Below are 25,112 nucleotides of genomic sequence, written 5' to 3'. Positions count from 1 at the left end.
AGAAGAAAATGTGCCATGGGAAGTTGAGGGTTGGCCTACTAAGCTCCTAGGGGTGGGGTGCTGGCTGAGGAAACTATGGTCACCCAGTGCAGGGCGATGGCAGCAAGCAATCATCCTGTTCATCTTGGAAGCCACATCATTCCAAGTTCAGCTCCTCAGAAAGCTCAAACAATCTATTCCTTACCTGAACTTTAGAACTGTTGTTCAAGACCTGGTTCTTTCCCATATAGATGGTATCAATGCAATGCAAGCTGACTCCCCAAAGGCAGCCTCTAGCCCCTCACAAAGGCATCCTCCCGATGCCTGTCCTATCAAAATCACCAAGAAATCAGATTGAATTAACTACTTTTATGAAGAACCTCCCCTTACAGCAAGAATTCACTTCAAAATGGATGGCGTGCATTACTCACACAGTGACTACCCTTCGTCCCACAAAGCAATTCAAGAAAATCGAAACCATAGGATGAAAAAAAAGCCAGGTGTAAGTTAAATCTACTTAAAGAACTAAAACAAAAAAACTAAGATTCAAAAGACTGAATCGAGTTTTGTCATGTCAAGCACTAAGACTGTGGAACATATCGATCTTGGCCCTCAGAATTAACCCCAATTTGATTTCCTTCCAGAAAATATGAGAAAAGTTTTCTATTCAAAACCTACCTCAAAGACTAACTTTATTCTGAGTTATCTGTTATTTAGATGTCTCCATATATCTATGTAGCTCTTGTGTATTGTGAGGTGCTCCACTGTCGATGGCTCTAGGACCGTGCTATATACATATCTTTAATGCATAGAAAACAACTGGAGTCACATAGTAAGCAGTGCATGACCGTAACAGCATATTTGGGCCTTATTAATGGGTATCCCGCCATGTACCGAAAAGGACACAGACTACAAGAGGGCAGTACAGCACAAATCGGTCTTCTGGCCCTTGCCATCAAGGAAGATAAGCAGTGGTGTGCCTTGGCACAATAGATGACATCACAAATGGCATAACCCATGAAATTGACGAGGCAGGCCATGCTTTATGTGCCTCAAGCCCTCTATGTAGGTCAGTGGCGGCCCGTCCTTTAGGGTGGAGGGGCCACGCCCCCCCCACCTTTTGCCCCCCATGAAGAGTGTCTGTCAGGCTGAACAAAGGTCAGCCTGACAGACGCTCTCCATGTTCAGGTCAGGCAGCCAGGAGCAGACATGCGCGATTTGCGCACACTCCTGGCTGTCTGAGCTGAACTTTGCTGGGCTGAGGAGATCACAGCTCCTATGGGCGTGACCTCCTCAGCCCAGCAAAGGTGCCTCCAGGCCCTCCCCTGGGTGACGAGGAAAGCATCACCAATTGACACTCTCCCTGGGCGCTTCAGTTTAAGCCCTGAAGTGCCCAGGGCGAGTGTCAATCAGTGACACTTCGTCACAGAGTGGGGTGGGGTCAGCAGTCTCACTGACCCCATCCCACTCTGTGACGAGACTGGGACTGCTGCCTTCCCTCATTGGCTGACCAGTCCCAACCCTCCTGGGACCTGGAGGCCAAAGGTAAGTGTGTGTGTGTATTTGTGTGATGTTTGAAACTGAATGTTTGGTGCGTGCGTGCATGTTTGAATGGTATGAATGTTGTTAATGGATGTGCATGCGTGCATGTGTGAAAGAATGAGTGTGTGTGATGTTTTAAAATGAATGTTTGGTGCGTGCGTGCATGTTTGAATGGTATGAGTGTTGTTAATGGATGTGCGTGCATGCGTGTCTGTGTGTGAAAGAATGAGTGTGTGTGTGTGTGTGTGTCCCGCCCGCCCTCTCCCTCCTAAACCTGCCGGCTGTCACTGATGTAGGTTGCACAGAGCACAGCCTCTGGCCATGTCCTGTGTGTGCTACACGCAGCACCCACTGCCTGCAGGAGTGTTCAATGTGTCTGTATACTCTTATTCAGAGGCCGAGTGTCTTGCTCTGTGTTCACTACATCCTGTCAGCCCAAAACAAGTGAGGTGGCTGAACGATAACAATTTCAAGTATATGACCTGTTAGTGCTACATTTTAAAATATGGTTAGAGTGCGCCCCTACTGAAAAGTATGCCATCACTGCAAGGCTTAAGTTAAAAAAAGTCTGTAAACTGAAACTTTACTTCACAAAAAACGTAGCATTACAACACAAGCTTGGTACCTTCTTGATACTGTGCTTTCGTTATGAAGCCCTGTCCCATCGGGTCTAAAATCCCAAAGACGGAATCCAGATTGGTTTCATCAAAAAGACAAGGGTAGTCCATGTCAGTGAGTCGTGCAATTTTCAGTTTCTCAAGCTGGTCAATCAAAAACTCTCTTGGCCTTTCTGCAAGAAAATAAAAATATATATTTTAACTTACAATTAGACCCATAACACAGGTTGCGTTGACATCAAATGAAGCACCAGATCGAACAGCCATTGATGGCCGAAAGGTACACAGTAAAGCATTGATACAATATCTATTACATTTGCAGAGAATGCGAACACGGAAAAGTCAGGTTCATAATCCAGACCTCCTTGGACACAAGACAACCAAAAGACTCTGATGACCACGGGTGCATATCTGAGTACTGCAAAAATGCATGCAAGTGAGAAGTACAGCATGCCAACAACGGGGCACCTCGTTGCATCTGAGCACCAAGAAGCCCCGGGGTCCATGGATCACCGTGCCTCTGTCTATGCAGGGTATTTATTGTGCCATATGTATGGAGATGTATCTAATTTCTTTGGTTTCTTCTTTGTGACAGACCCTTCTGATGCAGGAAAACTTAAGGCTTCAAATGCTGCCTGTGGTGTGAAATCCTTTTCTCAGAACTGAAACCCAACGTAAATCATAAGAGATTCTTTAACAACACCTGCTGGACACCATCTTTGTTAATGCTGTGGTCTCTCTAGGGACGCCTGTAACCAGGGCCGCTGCGATTATGCAGTGGAGGGGCGTAAAATTATGTGGTAGAGTGAACTAAATTATGCGTCAAGAAAAGGCAAATTATGTGGTGTAATGTGACACATATTTGTTATAGTATTACTTAATTATTTAGCCATGTTAACACGTTATCTATGTCTTGACAAAGCTTTCACCCCATTACTACCTATTTAACACCTAAACGCAAGTCACAGCAACAGACAGGTGACCAGTCAACCTTTGCAAAGTGCCTTTCACTGTGAAGCAATACATAGCACATGTACATCTACATTTTTGGTAACTTGAGGTAGAAACAATTTTTTTGTTAAAATCTGCATATTATGCAACAGATGATGGATTATGTGGCATATGTGGAAAATCCACAGTTATGCAGAAAACGATCGAGCTGCAAAAATCGCACTTCTTCAGTGGTCCTGCCTATGACAGGCTTTTGGGATCTTCCTTAAATCGTGGTACGGCTCTGGTCAGTGTCTTAATGAAAGACAATCCATGCACTGAGTTTATGCAGTGCGATAAAGTGAAATCCATTGGATGACCTTTTCCTGTTCTTGAGAATCACACACGGCCTGGGGTTGGTCTTTGGGTTGAGATTACTGTTGGTAAGCTTAGAAACTCACATATTTACCCTGTTCAGGGTGCATAATATATTCAGAAGCCTTTGAACAGTGAATTAAATGCAGGCACGCATGACAAATTATTTATATAAAGACGCGAGTCTGTGTGCGCACTGCAAAGTCTAAAATGCTAGTATGAAGATTCATGCTGTTGTACTACAACTATACAAACAAGGTTTAACAACTCACATTGCTACTAAGACAGCCTGAAGTGAAGCCACTATAGAAACACAGCTGATGTTGTAGTGTCCAGTGTTTCTAGGTTACCTTCACTTCAGGCTTCTCCACGTTCAACTCATCACCTCACAGCCAGCGGCAGCTACACTGCACTGTATGGGAAACCCTTGCTGGCATGAAACGAAAGAATACTAGAAATAAAGAGATGGAGATGACATGAAGGCTGATGCAGGAAAACAGTCCTCAGTCCACGCAGATGAGCGCGGATATCGCAACCGTGCAAAAACACTCCAATACTAGATAATAGAGCACTGTCAAACAAAGCTGGACACTTAGGGCTTGATGTATCAAAGGATTTTGCATTCGCAAATGGTGCGAATCAGTAAATTCCACCGATTGCGAATGCAAAAATCGCCTTTCACGATGTATGAAAGGCATTCGCAGTGCAAATATAAAGAATCGCTAAAATAACGATTCCTTGCAACTGCGACATGAATTTGCGGGTCGCATTCTGTGAATTGCAAATAGCGCCATGAAATTGCGATTCGTCGCAAATTCCGTCTCGCAATGCATCAACAAATCGCAAATTGCGCATTTTCGCAGAATGGCCTTTTGCATGTGCAGTTTACCATGAAGTGAAATCAGGTGGTAAATGGGTGCAACCTATATAAAGACGCCCAGAATGACTCAACCTCTTTTCCACAATAGCTGCACTCTACGTCATGGCGAGGAGGATGAGGATCCTGGCAGGTTTGAGGAGAGGAAGGAGGAGACAGGAGCACATTTTTAGAGTGCGCATTACCCTTTTTGATCAGAGGAGGTGATATATGATAAGTACAGGTTAAGCTCTGCCATGATACTTGACCTGATAGCTGATCTACAACCCCTACTGCAGCGAAACACACACAGGACCAATCGCATAACCACCCATGTGCAGTTATTATGCTCCCTACACCTATTAGCCTCAGGGAGCTATCAAGGGGTCATAGCAGCAGCTGGAGGGGCCTCACTGAGTGCTCTCTCACACTTTTTCAATGTATTCCTCAATGCCATGCTGAGCAAAATTCAACAGCACATAAGATTCCCCAACACCCCACAGGAATTATTACAGACAAAATTCTATTTCTACCAGATTGCCCAATTCCCACATGTAATAGGCGCCATCAATGGGACACATGTAGCTATCTGTCCACCATCGGCCACAGAGTATGTTTATTGGAACTGTAAAAGTACACATTCCATGAACATACAAGTAATTAGCAATGCCTCCAACATTATAAGAGATCTCATGGCCAGATACCCAGGTAGCACACATGGTTTGGCAACGGATACCTACTTGGTAATGTTATAGTTGACAATGTCGCCATGATGTATATGTGATGTCACAGATAACAATTACTCATTTTATTCTCTTGTCATTCTAGGAGACAGTGCCTATGCTGTGCGGGCATTCATACTGACGCCCTATCTGAATCCTGCAACGCCAGCCGAAAGGAGGTATAATACTGCTCACAGGACAACCCGCAGCGTTGTTGAGAAGACCTTTGGCCTGCTGAAGGGCTGCTTCAGATGCCTACACAACAGTGGTGGTGCACTACAATACAGCCCTGAAACAACGTGCAAAATTGTGGCTACTTGTGCCATGTTGCACAACATTGCAACAACGAGGGGCATACCTGTGGAACCCACCGAGCCGGACTCAGATGAGGATGGTGATCCCTTGCCACCCGTTCAGCCAGCAGACATACGCAGTGCAGCAGAGGGCAGACAAAGTCGTGCTTAGTTCACGTGGACCTATTTCTGATGTAAGTAATGACAATACCACGTCTATTTTATGTATTGCTGTAGGTAGCATCTTTATTGCCTTGACATAAGGTGGTGTATGTGTGAATATGACATAGGTATGCACTATACACAAACAGGTGCGAGTAACAGTGTCACGCTATTAGCATCATAGTACAACTGCTCTGCTAAATGTTATGCAAGTCCCCTGTGCATCTCAACATTACTTCCTACGTCCACGCACTCCACTTGAGTGCTCAGTGGCCTCGGTGGCACCTCTTGTAGCGGGTTCAAAAACAGTACTGTGCCTAGTACTGCAACGCCTAGGATCCATCACAGGGGCTGTAAGACTGCTGAGGCTAGAGAGCTCCTCACTATCCCCGCCACCAAGTTCGCTGTTTGTAGCACTCCGTGCTGTCTGCATTGTCTCCAAAACATTGGTTATTTGCACCAATCCTTGTGCAACGTCCCAACTGCATTGTGTTGTCTCCACTTGTATGCCCACAGCACGTCGTGATACCAAGGCAGTTGTGATCGTGAGCCAATTCACAGATCTGCAGAACCCATCCAAATGGCCCATCAATTGGTGATGGCGGCTAAGGTGGATGACATGCTCCTGCTGAATCACAGTGCAGAGTTCTCTAATGGCGTTTGTCATCTCCTTTGCTGTTTCTGCTGCTGTTTGCTCATGCAGCTTGCACATGTTTTCATTAAGAGACTCGATCTGCTTGTGCATAAATCCCATGTATTCATTGATAGACTCGAACTGCTTGTGCATTGATCCCATGTTTTCATTGAGTGCATCCACCTGCTTGTGCATTGATCACGTTGTCATTGTGAGACTCAAACTGCCTGTGCGTTGTGGCCATGTTATAATCGATTGACACCAACTGCCTGTGCATTGACCTCATGTGTTTACATTGCAGGGGCTGCACTTTCAGCATGGAAGCCTCAAGGCCGGCTAACAGTGATGGGCCCTCACCTTCCTCTGTGCACTGTCTGCCTGCTTCGCGACGCCTCCTTAGGGGTGTGCACTGACGCTGGGGCAGGGACTACTGTCTGTCAGTGCTTCTAGCCTCTGGGGGTGGTGTGGGTACTTCATCCGGCATTTCATCAGAGTCCAGGTTATACTCAGGGAGAGGTAGCACTCTTGCCCTGCGTCTAGTTGGTGCATGTATGAAAGACTCACTGGTGTTTGAGTCGGACTGTAGCTGAGTTTCGCTATCCCCCAATTTCCACTTTCTGCTGCGTCAGGGCCCGGAACATCTGCAACAACAACGTGCAGCATGTTGTTTTTGATTACTACTCAAATAGTTGTGTAATAGTATTAAATGTACACTGGCATAGTATCACTGAGAGTCTTTTGTGTTGTTTCTCTATTTGGTTTTACACTATCTTGCTATGTATGTGCTATTTGCACTTTAAGGGTGTGGACTACCACTCCCATAGGGCATTGTTGTTTTGTATGTACGATGTGGCATGGACTACTTATCACACTGCATAGTGCCATAGCTATTTTCTACGGGCCATTTGTACATGCACATATGGGAAAACACATCATTCCTGCCCTTACCTTTGCTGGTGCTGGGTGTGCTTGAGGTGTCAATGTCAGTGTCATCACTGGCAGCTTCAGGAAGCAGTGTGGACTCCATGTCTTCCATTGGTGTAGACAGTGTTTGGGTGGGTGGTCCTCCTCTGGTGCTCCTAGGCTCCTTTATCCTGCTGGCTACCCTCTCTTTGCCACATGAATGCAAGTCGTACCATCGCTTGCTTATCTCCTCGACTGAATGCTGCGCAACACCCACTGTGCATATTTTGGTCTGGATGTCTGACCACAGTTTCCTCTTCTTACTTTCAATACCTGTAGTGAGTTTTTCCCAAAAAGTTTGTTGTGGTTCCTGACAACCTCCTCGGTGAGCACCTCCAAATCCTGCTCACTGAATTTGAGCTTGCGCTTCCTGTTTCCTTTCTCCTTCACATTCCCCCATCAGTAGCCATAATCCTGTTTGGTCCTGACTGGCTCTCAAGGCTGCCTCCTAGGTGCTTGGCTGGGTCTCACTGTCTGCTCCTGTGGGTGGGGCTTCTGGAAACAGCATGGACTGACTCACTTCATGGTTTTGATGTCGTCAGGCTGTTCCGGGCTTCCATTTTCGCAATTTGCGATTTGAAATGACCAATTCGCTATTTTTTGCGATTCGGTATTTGCAACTCACAAATTGCGATTGCGAATTTTAAGAAATCGATATTACCGACTCGCAATTTTCATGCATCCCATTTTGTATTTCTAAAATAGTGATTTCTTAAAATTCGCTATTTAAGAAATGCAAACCAGGAGCTTGATACATCTGGCCCTTAGAAAACTCTGAAGAAGCAATCCCATCTAGGTATAGGACGTATCCCATGACAAGCCCAATTCCGTAAGACCCTGGATTGACATGTTAGCCAGACACTAAAATCTCCTAAAACAATCACAAATGGGCAGTTGCTGCTAAGGCTACCAATAAATCAAGGACTAAGGGCCAGATGTACGTAAATGCAATTTTGCTTTTCCGAAATAGCAACTTCATAGAAATCGATATTTAGGAAATGCAAAATGCTATGTACCAACATACCAAATTCCTACGTAGGAATCGCTGTTAGGAAATCGCAAATAAGAAATCCCATGCCATTTGTGTCAATGGGCCAGTTTTGCATTTCTCAAATAGAGATTTCCTATTTGAGAGATGCAAAACCAAGGAAGGCTATGGGCAAAAGGCCCCCCAAAATGCACCTCAAAAATAGTGGTGCACATGTAGAGCACACATATTCCCAAAGGGCATGTGTGTGTCCTATTGGATGTTAAAAAAGCATTTTGGGAATCTTTTTTTAAAATTGCACATGTTTACCATTGTGCCCCAATCGCATTTAAGAAATGCTTTGTACATCTTAATAGGAATCGCAACTAGGTAATCTGTATTTGTGATTTCCTATTCAGAGGATTGCAAATTCCGATTTCTACTAGGTAGAAATCGCAATTTACAATTCCCTAAAGGGCTTTGTATATCTGTAAAGCCCATTTTGCATTTCTCAATGGCTCGAAATAGCGATTTGGACTGTAAGAAATGCAAAATGGCTTTGTACATCCAGCCCAGAATGTATACATTTTTTTTATTCAGGCCAACTATACTGTAGCAGATAACCCAAACAATCCTTAGCTGGGGGAATGATCACGTGATGCATAAGCATTGTCCTCCTAGGCATGAGATGGGGACACTCATGCCTGCCAGATGGAAGAGGTTCAGACCCACTTCTCCATCTTGTGTAGATTAGAGCATTTTTGAGGTGTAAACTCAACTAAAATAGTATTATTGGCCGAGGTTTCTGTACTAAAGTATATATGAGCTGTGTTATGTTTTATGAAGTCAGTAATCTTTGTTTTGTGTTTCACAGCAGTGTTTTCAGAAGAATGGAGTATAAAGGAGAATATGTTGTTCCTCCATTCCCAGCACCCACTTCTACATGACACGTTCTGGTGACAAATGTTTAACTCCTTCAGAAGATTATCAACTGATGGAGAGACAGTAATATATAGATTACTAATCCAGTCAGCAGAATGGGCATGATGCGGTGCTAAAAGTGCTGCGGATACAGAGAGTCAACAACCGTATTACCACCACACAGAGCATGTGGAAGTGCAGGCAGAAATGAGCAGCTAAGGCATGGGTACTTGCAAACATTTTCCCAGGGGCCAAAAAGTTTGTCGTGTGATGTGCCCAAAGGGGCGCATTTATGTCAGCAGGGTGGAGATCGGGTTAGGGGGGTGGGGGTGGTGGTGCTGGATTGGCAGTAAGGTGGATGTAGGGAAGTGAAAAAAATACAACTAGTGGTTGAACTGAACAATGCGAAAACAGAAAATCTGGGATTATTCCCTGCTTCCCCACTTTACCAAACTGTGTGAGCCTAGGCAAATGTTTTATTACTTTCCCTCTTTTTTTCTTCACTATCACATAAAACATCTCCCCAAAATACATAGCTTCAGGATGCAGAAAACCTTCTCCTGTGTTTGGTTTAATAAACTATGATGTTCATGTATAACAGGAACAGAGGCCACCCAAAGAGTGCACATAACAACTGACTTACCCTTTTAGTTTCTAATGGCATTGATGCCAGGGTAGGTGGAGAAATAATGTTTCTAAATTAATGATTGAAACCTATCCCTTTTAAATTAATAGTTCTAAATGCACTGATATAATCAGTTTTCTAAGATGAAAAGGTTCTGCATGTTTATTAAATACACTTTTTGAACTTTGAAGAGACTGTCATATTTTTACACTTTTGTTCCAAGATGTGTTTAAAAATGATGGTTTTTCTAAAGTAAAGCGGTGCGAGAATCCCTAGTTACATCTTTTCTTTAACCCCAATTATCCTTTAAATAAATGCTTGCATTTTTATTTAACATCTTTTTATTGTTAGTGCTGAGATGAGTAAACAGCAGCCAAGTGCTTCTGTTGAACGGGGGCTCCATGTAAATGTCAGGAGGGTTGCATGCGACCCCTGGGCCATACTTAATGAGCTAAGGGGACACATTCTTAGCTGCAACCCTCAGCTGTGCACCAGCTGGTGGAGCTGTGAATCTTTTTCCTTCAGCACGAGCAGCCTTAAGATGTACTAGCGGTGGCTAGAGCAGTCTACACGACTGATGTTTGAGAGGAAGCGGTGAATGACCACAGGCATGCTGAGGGCGCCCACACACAACACCAACTCATGCACATTGTCTCAGAAAGCAAAGAACATTTGGTGTGACTACCAGCTCTCACATATGGGCGACTGCTCTGAGCTTGTGGGAAAATTTCATGAATGTGGATCAAAATGCAATTTCAAAAGAGTCTGCTCGTCTAAACTGCAAAAAGGTACAGTTCCCAAACATTGCCTACCAGGTCACAGAGACTCATAAGATCAGGGGTTATTATATGATGTAAAGCTGATCATTGTGTAAGGGAGACAGCTGAAAGACAAGTACTCTCAGTCCTTCAAATAAAAGATGTTAAGGTGCATTTCATCAGAGGCAATATTCTGATGCAGAACTACATTACAGAACAAGTATTGGACACTGATATTTGTGAAGTGAAGAGTATTTCCTGGTCGATACTTGAGCCACCATCAACACGATCACAGAATGTGACAAATGACACAAAACTTTGACCCGATAACGTCAGAATCTGTGCATATGGCTTAAACACAAAGCTCTTGTTTGGACAGAAAAGACCTATGCACGGTGATTGATGTGCACCCTTGTCTTAAGTGCTCCTGCTGCAGTGATATCTGAATCCTTGGTACAGACTTTGCATCATGAATGAACATGGACCATGCATGTGCACCGTGATTTAGGCCTGGCTCACAGACTGCCGTCTTGTTAGACCCTGAGGGGAGCACAAAGCGTTACTATGAAAGTGCTGAAGGGCTACTGCCCTTACCCAGAGTTATGTAGCACAAGTGAGGAGGCAGCATCCTGTTTATGGAGTAGTGTTCAGTAGAGTGAACAGGCCTTTTTACTTGTGTCACTGGAATGAGGCTTACTGGCCGACTCATGTAAAGTTCTGCTGCTCTATACCTAACTCGTTCTTGGCCTACATCATGTTAGAAAGTAGCGAGGTGCAGTGCATGTGTGGTCGTGTCCTGTAATGCATATGTGCCTGAGTGTGGTACTGTATACAGAGGCCTGGCTGTTCCACATTCAAAGCCCAGTTCCTGGAGAAAGGCATGTGGCGGTGGAGGAACCATCTGAGACAGACACACACATGAAGAGAGCAGGCTCTCTTGTGCACTTCAGAAACTTCAAAAGGGTTATTTTATTGTGAAAAGGGCAGTGTGGCCTGGGCACATCTCAGGAAGGAAATGGGGCTGATAGGGAAATCATAATGAATAGGGCTGGGGGCCTTGCTACCTAAACTTTGATGGGCATATATCAGTGAGGCTGACATCCAGGGGTGATCCTCTAGTCACTCCCATTGCCTGTGCTGTGGGGCTATTAGGTTTGGAGTCACGTCTGGTGTGACAGACGTCTTCATGAACAAAAAGCAGGACAGGGGAGTTGTCACTTCGAAGGGGGCAACCCTCACAACACAAACTGTGAAGACTGAAACACTAAATCGCATCTGTGTCTTGAAATGGATTATATAAATGGGAGCTTAAACCTCCCAATATTGTCATACTGAAGCTGCACATCTGCGTGGTGAAGCTGAGCATGACTTATGCCCACTGTGACCAGGTCTGGGGACTAAGATCTGCTGATCCCCTTGCTGGGTGAGCAAATATCACCCAGGAGAATCAAGACCACTTGCCCTGGAATCTGGAGCACCAGCATCTGCCTGCCTGCCAAGATAGGAGAACCCTGTAAGAAGAAGGAGAGTCCCTGGAGGGAGCAAGTCGAGTGGGAATCTTGTGAGGGGGCTCCTACACAAGAGTGTGAGATTTGGATCTATGTTGAGGACTGTAGTTCCAATCAGGCTGTCCAGCAAACTGCTGCTGTTCGCAACACTTGTTTGGCTGGTGGGGGCTGGAGTGAAGATTGAGGACCGTTGCACCAATAGGACCATCAGCCCGAGTGCTGTTCATGATTCCATAAGCAAGATGGGGACTGCCATGAAGATTGAGGGTCCATCACCCAACATGCGCTTTTTGCTACACCGGTATGCCAAGTGGGGCCGCCGTTTTTATCAGTAGCCCATTCAGGGATCAAAAAAAGGACAGACATTTGAATAGTCTCAACATTGAAAAGCTCCTTTTGACATTATCTGAGCACACATTTCAGAGGAGTCGATTGGCTATTCTGGCACAATTCCAGGGCACTTTGCTAAATCTGTGATGTTCCAGTTATCTGGGTATGCAGCCATTTGGTGAAGGAATGGAACATAGCCAGGCCAGAACTTCATGCACATGTGCGTGCAGACAAATGAGTTTAACACTGAGCAGTTGCAGATGAACTGATGACTTCCGTTTTAGTGTAGTCTCCCTCCCTAATAGGAGGAAGGCAGTAGCTAAAATTACAATGTTAACTAAACTGCAGTGCTTGAATCCGCATATGTTATAAGAGTTTATGGTGAATTGAAAGGTCCAATATAGAGTATTAATAGATGAGAAGATGAATAGGTAGCAAGTAACTGAAATTCTAAGGCTATTATTTCAGCCTAAACGTATTAAGGTAGCTCTCTTGTTAAGGATCTTTTTATCAATGCAGGTAATTAATTAATTAACTGGTATTTTAACTCCTGGTTTCAAAAGGGCAGCCTCTGCTTTTAGCTTTTCATCTTTTTTTTATAAATTTGTTTAATATTTTTTAGCATTCATTTTCGTGATGATTATAATAATTTTAAGTAACTGATATAATCAATAAAATGTGAAATTTGAAAAATCTCTAACAGAATATACTGGAGCTAATTGCAAACTCTAACTTCACTGTTAAGTTAATTGATTAGGAACAGACACTCACTCTGTGTTACACTTTATCCTTTAATGCTGCGAGTGGATCCCTGATTTAAGAAAATACTAGTATGCTGCAGAGGTGCAGCATGTGGTGCAACAGTAAAGAAGGGAGACTAAGACCTACCCCTAAGGTTGTTGCGTAACTTAGTCACTCCTATTTTTCTGTTGAACTTGTTAGTCTTAGGAAGGGATGTGGTGTAGGAATTGACAAGAGTTGATAGGATACTCAGTAAAATTTGTGAAATGCGGCCTGCAAACAGGAAGAGAGTGGGTTAGTTTGGAGACATGCCCTTGTGGGGGAATAAACTGCTTCCTTTCCAGGTATTTGCCTCGCAAAGGGAAGGAAAACATGGATTGTTAACAGCTGCATTACAGCAAAGACTTTGACTGAGAAGTAGACATCCTTGCAGATTGCTCTTATTTGTAATAATTTAAATTTACACACACAAAAGGTTTTGCTGACAGCAGAAACTGTAGGAAAATTAGGACAGAGTGGATCGAGTTTCCAAAGCAATAGAAGAAACCTCCATCGATGATAATATAAAAGCATATCAAATGGATTTATATTTAGCAAATCTTGGAATTCATAAGGCTTAAGAAAAGAAAGGGACATTGAAATTGATTTAGCATTTTAAACTGTTACAATTTACATTATTTCACACAGGGATTACACCTTAAATTATACGATATACAAAAGCTCACTTACCCAAGGTGGGATCTTAGGGGGGAGCTTCTTTTTTTCAATATGGCATGGGTTTACAAAGAATTAGCCTATTTATGAAAGAAGGTGGAGAGTATTTGGAGCAGGTAACAACCTGAAGCATCAGAGTAATGATTAATGTATGCTGGATGGGTTTATGCTTATTCCAAGACAGAAATAAACACAAAAGGGATCAAAGCTCATATTTTAAACTGAATCCCTAATAGGGCGCCTTATTTTCTAGCATGAGTAAGACATTTTGTAAATGAGCCTATTACTAGTAACCTTCATAACTGGGTTTATCCTTCCTTGCCTCAGTACTTTCTTAAATTGGGTCTGCACGCCTCCCCTAGGTACTATGTGAATTCGCCCTTTAAAACAAATAAACTCCTCACCCTTTTAATTCTTCCCACAGCCTCTCCATTCTCCACCTAGACATTGCGCTCTTGCTTGGAGGCTTAAGGGGAAGGAAATTTCATAACTTCCTCCCATCCTTCTGCACAAGAGAATCAAGATCACAATAATAGGAGGGCAAGTGGGATGTAAGACCTGGGATGAGGAAGGATAATCAGAGTTATGAAGATTACTGGTAAGTAATTGGTATATTACCTCCTCTATACTACTTAGTCCCAGCCCTTACTTGAATGAGGACGTACCCAAGGAAATAATATTCTGACCTGTAATTAAAAACTTAAACTCAAATGTAATGCTAGCACATCTAAATGTAATCATGAAAGAAAACAGAGCATTACAGAATAAAACATTTTTACAGAGCAGCTGTAAGAACTTGTCCCAAAGTTCAAATATTTCTGATTCATTACAGCCAACCAGTACTGCTTTACAAAAGTTGAAGGGACTGCCCAGGCAGCTGCACAACAAATGTTCCCAACAGTTGCATCTCCAGCCTCAGCCCAAGGTGCTGCCATTCCTGATGTAGAGCACCCCCAAACTGATTCTTACAAATAAGTTCCTTTAGATTCATAAACCAAAGAAACAGCACCTTTAATCCAACTAATCAGAGAAGATGAGGAGGGCCTTCACTTTACATGTAGCTGAACAAGGGGTATATCTTCACTTTTCTGTAACATCCAGAAGATACCATGATTTTTCCTCGGCCAAGGAAGAAGTGATGAAAAAAAAACATAGAGGAAGAACAATCCCTTGGTGTGTGTGGAAAGAGGAAAAGATGAAGCCACTTTGGAATGAAAACATGGACCCAAACGAAAAACAATACTGTTAGAAAGAAGATGCAGATAAAGAGGTCCAATGGGCATGGATCACAACTACCCTAACCTGTCTGCTGTGGTAATGGCCATTTGGAAGACAACCTTGTACGTCAGAAACTTTAAGGAAACTTTATCAACAGGCTCAAAAGGAGAAAGTTGTAAAAAATCTGAGAACGTGTTAATGTCAGACAGCCTTCGGGAACCACAAATATACAAGAGGCATAAAGAGAGAAAAGACATAGAAATGTGGTGAGATTACAGCTAATGAAAGTTTTAAATCCAGAACTCACTGTGCCTCCTTGTACTCTAAGCTAATCCTTGACTGGAGCACTTCGCTGGGGCAGAAGACTAGACAGTCGAAGTATAAATTTGATCACTCTCTATTCGAGGAGGAAAACAAATCAGGTTGATGTCTGGAATATGACCTGCAAAATTCCAGGTTATGGAGCAGGACTGCCTGCGGTTATTAAGAAAGTTATGTCATACACAAGTTGGCAGACTCCAATTGTGTCCTGTGATACCGCTTCTACATTTGGAGAACGGATTAACCAATCGAACAGGTAGTGATGACTGGTATTTTCCTTTTTCCGCTAGGGCTTGAAGACAGTTAGGATGGTACTTTCAAAATGAATGTCAAAAAGGCTGGATATGTGTAGATTGAGCTTTGAAGGCTGGGGAATGTTTCTGATTCTTACATTCTTGCCATAGGAGATCTAATAGGTTTCCAAAGAGCTGGGAAACCTCAAGTGGCAGATGTAATAACGCAGCCTTTTGTAGTCCCTATGCTTTTTGATCATCTTCTGAAATATTGAAGTAGAGGCAAAAGCAGAAGTCTTCAGAATACCACAAGTTACATCCAAAAGAAATGTTGCTTGCCTCTCTACAAATGGCGATAAACTGGAACAATGCTTTCCTGCCTAAGTATCAGTAGCAACAGCCTGGAAATCTTAAACCAATGACTTGGCAGCACAGATCGTACATCCCTGCTATCATAGTCAGGTTAAGACCAGCATTGCTTCTTTTATGGCATCTTCAATTCCTGTGTCTACAGGATTTGAAACAGAGACCTCCTTGGAGATTACAGTTGGCCTGCCAGCGAGATTGGATAATATGGGAGCTAACTTAACTGTTGGAAGAAGATCTAAACGACCACTGAACAAGCAATAATGTCTTGACAAAAACCTTAGTTGGCCACCCTTTTCAGGATTGTTACATTCCCTTAGAAGGTCTCAGGAAACCAGTAACTGTACAAATATAACTGGGAAGTTCTTCAAACCTCACCTAAAGGTTTTTGCCTAAATAATTGAAAAATGTGGGCATAATTAGGGGTGGCCATGATGAAACAGAAGGAGAAAAGGCTGAAGAAATGGATGAAGAATCATGAGCATGCTCTGTCATATAAGTGCACCTGTCTTAGGACCATCTCCAATGCTTTAAAGATCTCAGAAAGGGAATTCACCAGAGGCTGTAAATTATCTAATGGCCCAAACGTTGCCTTGGGAACAGTCGTTTGATGCTTGCTGGAAGAGCAGTCCCTCTCTTCTGTGTGGCACTGTTTAGCAGAGTGTTTTTTGTGTGCTATCCTGACCCCAGAAATAATGATAATGAGTCATCTGAAACAGGCTCATCATATAAACAGCCACGAGGACCTTTAGGTGACCACAATACTACCAAATGCATTGTGAAAAAGGGACAGCACAAAGAAATAGGCACATAGATTGTCTCATATAATCAACTGACTAACTAACAAAGCGCAGCAGTCATGTTAAGTCCGAGATAGCCTATAAAATAGGGAAATCCCTAGCTAGACTAACAGCTGTTCTTCCCCGTGTAGTCTCAGACTTACCCACTCTCCTTTGCAACAAAAAGACTCTGGGTTAGGACCACCCTACTTGATTGTCAAGGAAGGAAGTATACACATCTTATTACTTTACCAAAAAACTAAAGTTGCTTCAGTCAGACCTACATAGTGGATGACAGATGGGACTTGCTGTCCATGTGCGTACTGCAAACCCATGTGGGGAGATGGAGTTGAGTGGGGAAGTTTTCGATGAGAAATGTCATCAACATCTACCTAGCCCCCTTTTCAAACCTGTTTAAATCATTTAACCTCACCTGTTACAACTATGCAGCTGACATATATCATTTTAAAAATTGATAGCCCCGAAGACCTCTACAATTCAAAAGTTGATGACTGCCTTCTTGCCATAAACACAAGGGTCATGAATAGCTACCTAAAGCTCAATACCGCAAAGAGATTACGACCTGTGGACAATCGCAAAAGTACCAGCCTACAGCCATGTGGCCTAAAGAATTTGAAGCCCCTCCAACAACACTGAAAAAGTGAGAAACCTAGGAATAACCATGGATCAGACATTTTCTTGATATCACATATTAACAATGTCACAAAGAATGACTTCTACACAATGAAAACATTTTGTCATATCTTGCATATCAACATAAACTGCAATCCATCCTCACACTTGTAATCTCCAAAGCTTGACAATGCAGCCTATACCTTGACACACCCACATTCATCATATGCAAAATAAACCTCATCCAAAATGCTGTTGCAAGGCTTCTCCTCCACCTTCATCCAAGAGAACTCACGTCTCCAGCCTTGGAATCAATCCACTGGCTACCTATAGCTAGAAAAGCAATGTTCAAGGGACTCTGCATTGTCCATGCAGCCACCCAAGGAAAGGACTGCTGTACATACAAGTTAAATTCAAGCAATACAAACAGAACAGAAACTAGATTGGAAATAACCCAACCAGCAAACCGCTTTTGATATGTGTTTATGTGAATTGCTCTTGAATGCACACGGTTGCTTGCACGTCCACCTTTCTACATATTTTTAAATGTTTATTTGAATTATAGAGTCAGTTTGCTGTTCTCTTGGTTGGCTGTTGTCATATGGCGAATGGGCTCTACAAATAAAGTACCATTTAACATATGTGGATTAATTCTTACCACAAAGGGCTGCCCTATGGTTTTCTGTGGCATTATATAGGTATGTATTTGTTTTTATAGCAGTTCTGGACCGCAACAATACCAAGATCATAATTAATGCTCCCAGTTTTCCGATTTTACAGATTTTTACAGATAAATACAGATAGAAAGCAACGTGCTTCCTATCTGTATTTAATTTTAAAAGTGAAAAAATACTGAAAATGTTGCTTTTTTTGAAAGACTCTCCATGCTGCCTTTCATGAATTCCAGTCAAACGCTTAGAATGTAGACAGATTGGGAGTTACAAAACAGTATCAGATTTCCTTAAATAGAGGCATATGGTAACATATATTTATAGTATTAAACTAATATGCACCTATGGGTATACTGTTACGTTATATGTGGCTGCTTTAATTGCTAAAATGCAACAGGCTTCCACATGTGAGGGCATGTCTAAGAGTTAATTAAATGTGGACGTGTACCATTTTATGACTCCATTTATTCTCAAAACACAAAATAAATATGGGTAAATACCAATAAGATGGTCAAAAAATAAATATGGATAAAAACAGATGGATATGTTAAAAAAATAAATACTATAAAACCGGGAGCCCTAATCTTAATATGCTGTGGTCAGCAGCAAACAGTGAGAGTTGCCCAGCACTGTAGAGGCAAAAAAGGCACCACCAGATGAACAGGAATGGAATAACTGAAGGGATTTGTCAGACATTGCTGGGCAATTCGATGGACTTTAATATAGTCCACCATTGCAGGTTTCAAATATCTATAGACTCCGACCAATTCTTTACATCCCACAATGACACTCAGATAGGGGGTGATAATACCAATGGCCATCCCAATAGATCTGCCATTTCGCTCTTCTTCCAACCATGCCAGTTCAGGACCAAAACTATACACAAAATGTCAGATTGGAAAACCCCATACAGTACCCAGCTAAAAGAGACCTGCAGAGATCTCCAAAGCTACTGAAAATCATAAAACGTTGCGTCTGTCTCTCACACTTTATCATCCACTACACTGCTATGAGCTGCATCCCATCACATGAAAACTGCACCTCAGTGGTCACCACACAGGGCATAGAAATACTTCCCAAAAAAGGACCAAAACAAAGACAACATCTTTCCAACTATACACCCTGTAGTGTGTTACCCATGCTGTCAAGCATTCCAGCACCCCATATAGGAGTAGGAAGCGCTACATAAATGCTGCAATACCATACAATCAGCACCGACAAAGGGGGCAAGTCAATCCCATTTTGGAACTTCAAAAAGTAATCATCGAGATCCTTAAATAGTGCGGGATGGAGGAATCTGACATGTGTGCTCTGAGGCTTTATATCCAGGATGCGAATTACCAGGTCGGTGGTAGAGTAGCAGACTGGTCAGGTTGTCCATTAGTTCCAGCACTTTATTCTGTCGCAGATACTCTTCCGCCTCCTGCTCTTTCGGTGAAGCCATGGTGAGGGCGAAGGCTATCTTTTCGGCGTGGCTTCGCCAGTTGCTAAGAAACCGGCATGACTCTGATGACATTATATCGCCGCTCAACTGTTCACGCAGGCGCAGAATAAGCCTCTGTTTATGCTGTGCACACGCGCACTGTCTCTGTCGGTGATGAGCTTCACACTATACGTGACATTGATATAAATATTTGGCCCACTGTGTTCAGGTTTGTGGTGTGCTTTGAAGTGACGGTTCAATCCAAGATATGATCTGTCTGTAAAGCAACAACACGTTTTTTTCCAATGTATTGCACATGTTTTGTTTAAGTTCACTCCAACGCGGGCTACGGTCATTTTAAAACGACTGATACATTTTGTTTATTTCAAGAGACTGTTGTCTCAGGGGCTTTCTTACTTAGACTGTATATTCATGTCTGTGCAGGTAAAAAAACAAGGAAAAGCAACTAGAATTTGTCAATGTCCCCTTTGGAAATATGTCTAAAACAACAACCACATTAAGAAATCACTTAAAATATTTGATAGCTGCGTGATTTATTTATAAATGATTATTAAAGCAAACGCATGGCTACTTGCCATATTACAACGAATACTGAGAATTTTACACAGAGTTTTTCTCACCTTGTCTTGGCCCTTCCAGAATAGCAAAATGAAAACAAAAGGCCAGAAAAGTGGCAGCCATTCACCGGTAGAGAACAGGGCTAATCAATGCAAATTCAGAGTTCGACTTCAAATTATTTCGAAGCGATCCCTTCACTGCTGTACAATCAGTGCTGGAACAGTTTGGGCGCTAGCCGTCTTCGAGATCATGGCCCGAGATTATTCCCATCGATGTGCTAGTAGGGGCTGGGAAACAGTGATGCCCGCCAAACATTTACTGTGCGCAATTGTCTTGGCTTGCAAAGGGATGCAAAGGATGGGCAATCAACTCTTTCAGTAAAGTTGTGTTCTGATCATCGAGCGGCTGTAGATCACGTCAGTATGATTCATTAACAAGGACCAAACTAATCCTTGGGATCAACATTTGCTATGGAGCTGATGTGGTATTACTGTTGTTTTCTCAGTGGAGCATGAGTGTTGACACTCTTGGTAATAGGGTTTAAGTTTCTTGGACTTTATGTATCTTTAGCTAACACCCATATATTGGGAGGTGGCTCAGGATGCTTTTGAGCGACTAGAAGTATCTTTCGCTACAGAAAATGTTGGAGTCCCCTGTGTAGACCTTTTTAAGATCAGTATAACTATAGGCCTTATAGATGTATTTAAGCTCTGTAAAAATGTCAGATACATCTACATACTTGCCAACCCTACCAATTGAGGAGGTAGGCTACTGCTTTTTAGGGATTCCTAATGCCCTCCGATTGTGTACCCCATTTTAATTGGACAGATTCCTTGTACATGCTGCCTTATGTTTACTAAACTGCCTGTGCTCTGAATCATTTGTTACATACGCTGCAGCCTATAACAAGATCATCAAACCATTGAGCTATCTTAATAAAAAGCAAATGTGTGACCTACATGGTACACACTAAACTAATCGCATTAACCCTTTGTGCGATTTTATGTTGCATCCGACCTGTGACCAGAGATGGTACATACCTCTCACTAGCAAGTGCATTAACCACCAAATTTAATTTACCGCTGTTAATTTGTGAAACCTTCTGGATACATCTAGATCTGTATAGTAGGTGCCTAAAACCCAGTGTTTTTGGTGGGTTTATCCTTATGGTGCTCAACATTGGCAAAGAAAAAAAAGATTGATGGTAGGGAACCCTAGCAGGCTCTCTTTTTCTGTGACAAAATTCTCTTCAGCTAGTGCATTAGCAATCACAGTTAACAGACTACTATTATATCCTGAAAGAATAGATGTTTGCAGCTGGTGCCTTAACCCAGGTGTTTTTATTGAGTGGATCCTGTTCAATACTGGTAAAGGAAACAAGCATTTGCAATGCAGGGGGTCTCGCATTTGCTTGAGTTAGAGCTATTAGCGTTGTTAACGCCTAAATGGACTTTTCGTGCCAGATAAAAAGTAAAACAGTTTCACATAAGCGAGCTGACGGCCGCCATGAGTACGAAGGAGAGACACAGAAAGGAAACAGAAGTTCGCTCGCAGTCAAAATATCGGCAAAAGTGCAATTATCCATGTAACTGGCAAAAGTGCAATTATTCATGTAACAGGGTCGATGTCATGCAAATCACTTGACTACTGCCCAGCGAGATCACGCTTAAGAAATAAAAAGAAAAAGTAGTCCAGAATCCATGAGGAACACATGGAGCTTCATATGTTTTCAGTAGTTGGCCGGTGTGCTTGAGGAGGGCTAAACACCGGAAAAGGCATGACGTATGCATGCCTTTCACTAATGAAATTAAGCAAATTTTAAAAGGCAAGCCCACAAACCAACCAAACTGATGGGTGTGACATGGCAGTGGTTAAAAGTCCACAGAGAGATTACAGTAGGGACAGAGTGCTTGCTCGCTCAACCTTGAAAAATGAGTGATGAAAGAGGGCCCCAATGGGGCTGTCTTTTTTTTGCGACCATGGATGGCACACATCTCTCACTGGCAAGTGCATTAACGGGCACAATTAACTTTATATCATTATATCCAGGAACTTGGTGGTTACACGTATATCTCTGCAGCAGGTGCCTTCACTTCAGTGTTTGCAGTGGGTGGTTAGTGCCAATGTTCAGCGCTGGCAAAAAAAGTAAAAAGATCTTAAGAAAGGTCTCTTCTGAATCTCTCTTTTAACATTCACAGTCTGCACCTCCAGCCCCTGGCATGAAAATGTCTCCTGTTAGTGCATTAGTCATCGCAGTTAACATACCCCAAGTATATCCTGATAACTTGCTAAGTTACACATAGATCTTTGCATCCCATGGCATAAAAAGTACTTTAGCCTAGACACCTGCTTCATAGGGCCTTTTAGGCAGAGGATGAGCTCCCCCCAAAAGTAATTTCTCATCAGGATGATCTGTAAGCCTACAACATGATCTGCCATGCACCCCTCGCCAGCAGCAGGTCATTTTAGATAGATTAACTGTAAGCATAGGTATGTCCTATACGTTCTTTCCAGGTTATACTGTCCTTTTGACTCAGGTAGGTTTTGAATGGGACTAATAGGCAGTGTCCACTGGGCTGGTCTGACAAGTGAGAGCATGGGCCGAGTTTTTTGCCTGGATGTGGGCCTGTTTTATGGTTTGCTGGGCCAGTTTTTATTGTTCATTGCACTGATGTTAAAATAAACATGGCCTGAAGCAATCTCAAATCCATGCAGTCTTCTATACCTTTCAGAACACATGTACTGAATGTCTTTACAAGTTCAAAACTGCCCCAGTTAGCATACATGGGCCACTTTTATAGTAATGGAGCGACTTTTAATTTGGTGCCTAGGCCTTTTTTGTGTCCTAGCTAAGACAACTTGCTGTTTCGATCGAAAATATGATTGAAGATACTGCTCAAATCTAATGAAGAAATCAAACAGTTATTGTAAATGACCAATCAAATGGACTATTGTGTTAATAAAATTTAATTTAATCTGACTGATTACTTCTGCCTAAATATTGGTGTTCGCATTCTATCCTTAAACAGTAAACTATTTCATCAGACTAGGGGCCCTACACATTGTCTTTTTAATGTACAGAGACACCTACCATACACACCCCTGAAGTAATGTATTAATATACAGGGAGTGCAGAATTATTAGGCAAGTTGTATTTTTGAGGATTAATTTTATTATTGAACAACAACCATGTTCTCAATGAACCCAAAAAACTCATTAATATCAAAGCTGAATATTTTTGGAAGTAGTTTTTAGTTTGTTTTTAGTTTTAGCTATGTTAGGGGGATATCTGTGTGTGCAGGTGACTATTACTGTGCATAATTATTAGGCAACTTAACAAAAAATATATATATACCCATTTCAATTATTTATTATTACCAGTGAAACCAATATAACATCTCAACATTCACAAATATACATTTCTGACATTCAAAAACAAAACAAAAACAAATCAGTGACCAATATAGCCACCTTTCTTTGCAAGGACACTCAAAAGCCTGCCATCCATGGATTCTGTCAGTGTTTTGATCTGTTCACCATCAACATTGCGTGCAGCAGCAACCACAGCCTCCCAGACACTGTTCAGAGAGGTGTACTATTTTCCCTCCTTGTAAATCTCACATTTGATGATGGACCACAGGTTCTCAATGGGGTTCAGATCAGGTGAACAAGGAGGCCATGTCATTAGATTTCCTTCTTTTATACCCTTTCTTGCCAGCCACGCTGTGGAGTACTTGGACGCGTGTGATGGAGCATTGTCCTGCATGAAAATCATGTTTTTCTTGAAGGATGCAGACTTCTTCCTGTACCACTGCTTGAAGAAGGTGTCTTCCAGGAACTGGCAGTAGGACTGGGAGTTGAGCTTGACTCCATCCTCAACCCGAAAAGGCCCCACAAGCTCATCTTTGATGATACCAGCCCAAACCAGTACTCCACCTCCACCTTGCTGGCGTCTGAGTCGGACTGGAGCTCTCTGCCCTTTACCAATCCAGCCACGGGCCCATCCATCTGGCCCATCAAGACTCACTCTCATTTCATCAGTCCATAAAACCTTAGAAAAATCAGTCTTGAGATATTTCTTGGCCCAGTCTTGACGTTTCAGCTTGTGTGTCTTGTTCAGTGGCGGTCGTCTTTCAGCCTTTCTTACCTTGGCCATGTCTCTGAGTATTGCACACCTTGTGCTTTTGGGCACTCCAGTGATGTTGCAGCTCTGAAATATGGCCAAACTGGTGGCAAGTGGCATCGTGGCAGCTGCACGCTTGACTTTTCTCAGTTCATGGGCAGTTATTTTGCGCCTTGGTTTTTCCACACGCTTCTTGCGACCCTGTTGACTATTTTGAATGAAACGCTTGATTGTTCGATGATCACGCTTCAGAAGCTTTGCAATTTTAAGAGTGCTGCATCCCTCTGCAAGATATCTCACTATTTTTGACTTTTCGGAGCCTGTCAAGTCCTTCTTTTGACCCATTTTGCCAAAGGAAAGGAAGTTGCCTAATAATTATGCACACCTGATATAGGGTGTTGATGTCATTAGACCACACCCCTTCTCATTACAGAGATGCACATCACCTAATATGCTTAATTGGTAGTAGGCTTTCGAGCCTATACACCTTGGAGTAAGACAACATGCATAAAGAGGATGATGTGGTCAAAATACTCATTTGCCTAATAATTCTGCACTCCCTGTAGTGGATTTACAAGGATTTGCAGCACCTAATACTCCTCCCAAGTGCGCAAACCTTTGTCAGTCCAGCCTTAATCAAGGATGCATTTTCTCATTTTCCATTGTTGGAGAGAAGAGAAGATTGTGTATGAATTAAACAGAAGTGGAGTACATCTGCGCATAACCTACACTTCTACCTAGCTCTTGCCTAGCCAAGCTTGTACTCACCATTGTCTCCACCATTATGATAGTCTCCAGGTCTCGAAAATATTGTCTGCAAGATGCCCTCCACTACCTGCTTCCTCTCCACTACCAAATGCGGTATACCACATAGTGGACCTGTACTGCATAACAGTATAGCTCTGGGCCAGCAACCCCATCTATTGTATGGTAGTGGGTTAAAACTTGTCACTGTAGCAGTGGTTGCTTACCTCCCTAGATCAGGACAGTGACTAAAGATCACAATTCAGAGAAGAAGGATTCCTTCATTTTTAGGGTAGAGCGCAAAGTGCTCTGTCCTTGGTGTAATCTCTTTGTGGGCTTTTAACCACACCCATGTCAAGCCCATCAGTTTGGTTGGTTCATGGGC

The 25,112-nt window shown here is 42.6% G+C and overlaps 1 protein-coding gene across 1 annotated transcript in view; it reads right to left on the bottom strand.

The window, feature by feature from the left end:
- The window catches only part of EFCAB10 (EF-hand calcium binding domain 10), a 75,589-nt gene extending 56,197 nt beyond the window's left edge, over positions 1 to 19,392 (bottom strand). Inside the window, exons 1-2 of the mRNA XM_069230107.1 lie at positions 19,200 to 19,392; positions 2,147 to 2,311 (exon numbers count right to left, since the gene is read on the bottom strand). Coding sequence (XP_069086208.1) covers positions 2,147 to 2,311; positions 19,200 to 19,374 — 340 coding nt within the window. The 5' untranslated portion in view covers positions 19,375 to 19,392. The remainder of the gene's footprint in view (positions 1 to 2,146; positions 2,312 to 19,199) is intronic.
- Between the last annotated feature and the right edge of the window lie 5,720 nt (positions 19,393 to 25,112).

The sequence above is a fragment of the Pleurodeles waltl genome, chromosome 4_1 (genome assembly GCF_031143425.1).
Source record: "Pleurodeles waltl isolate 20211129_DDA chromosome 4_1, aPleWal1.hap1.20221129, whole genome shotgun sequence".
Lineage (NCBI taxonomy): Eukaryota > Metazoa > Chordata > Amphibia > Caudata > Salamandridae > Pleurodeles > Pleurodeles waltl.
The sequence above is the reverse complement of the archived record's forward strand: the minus strand, read 5'-3'. Positions and strand labels throughout refer to the sequence as shown.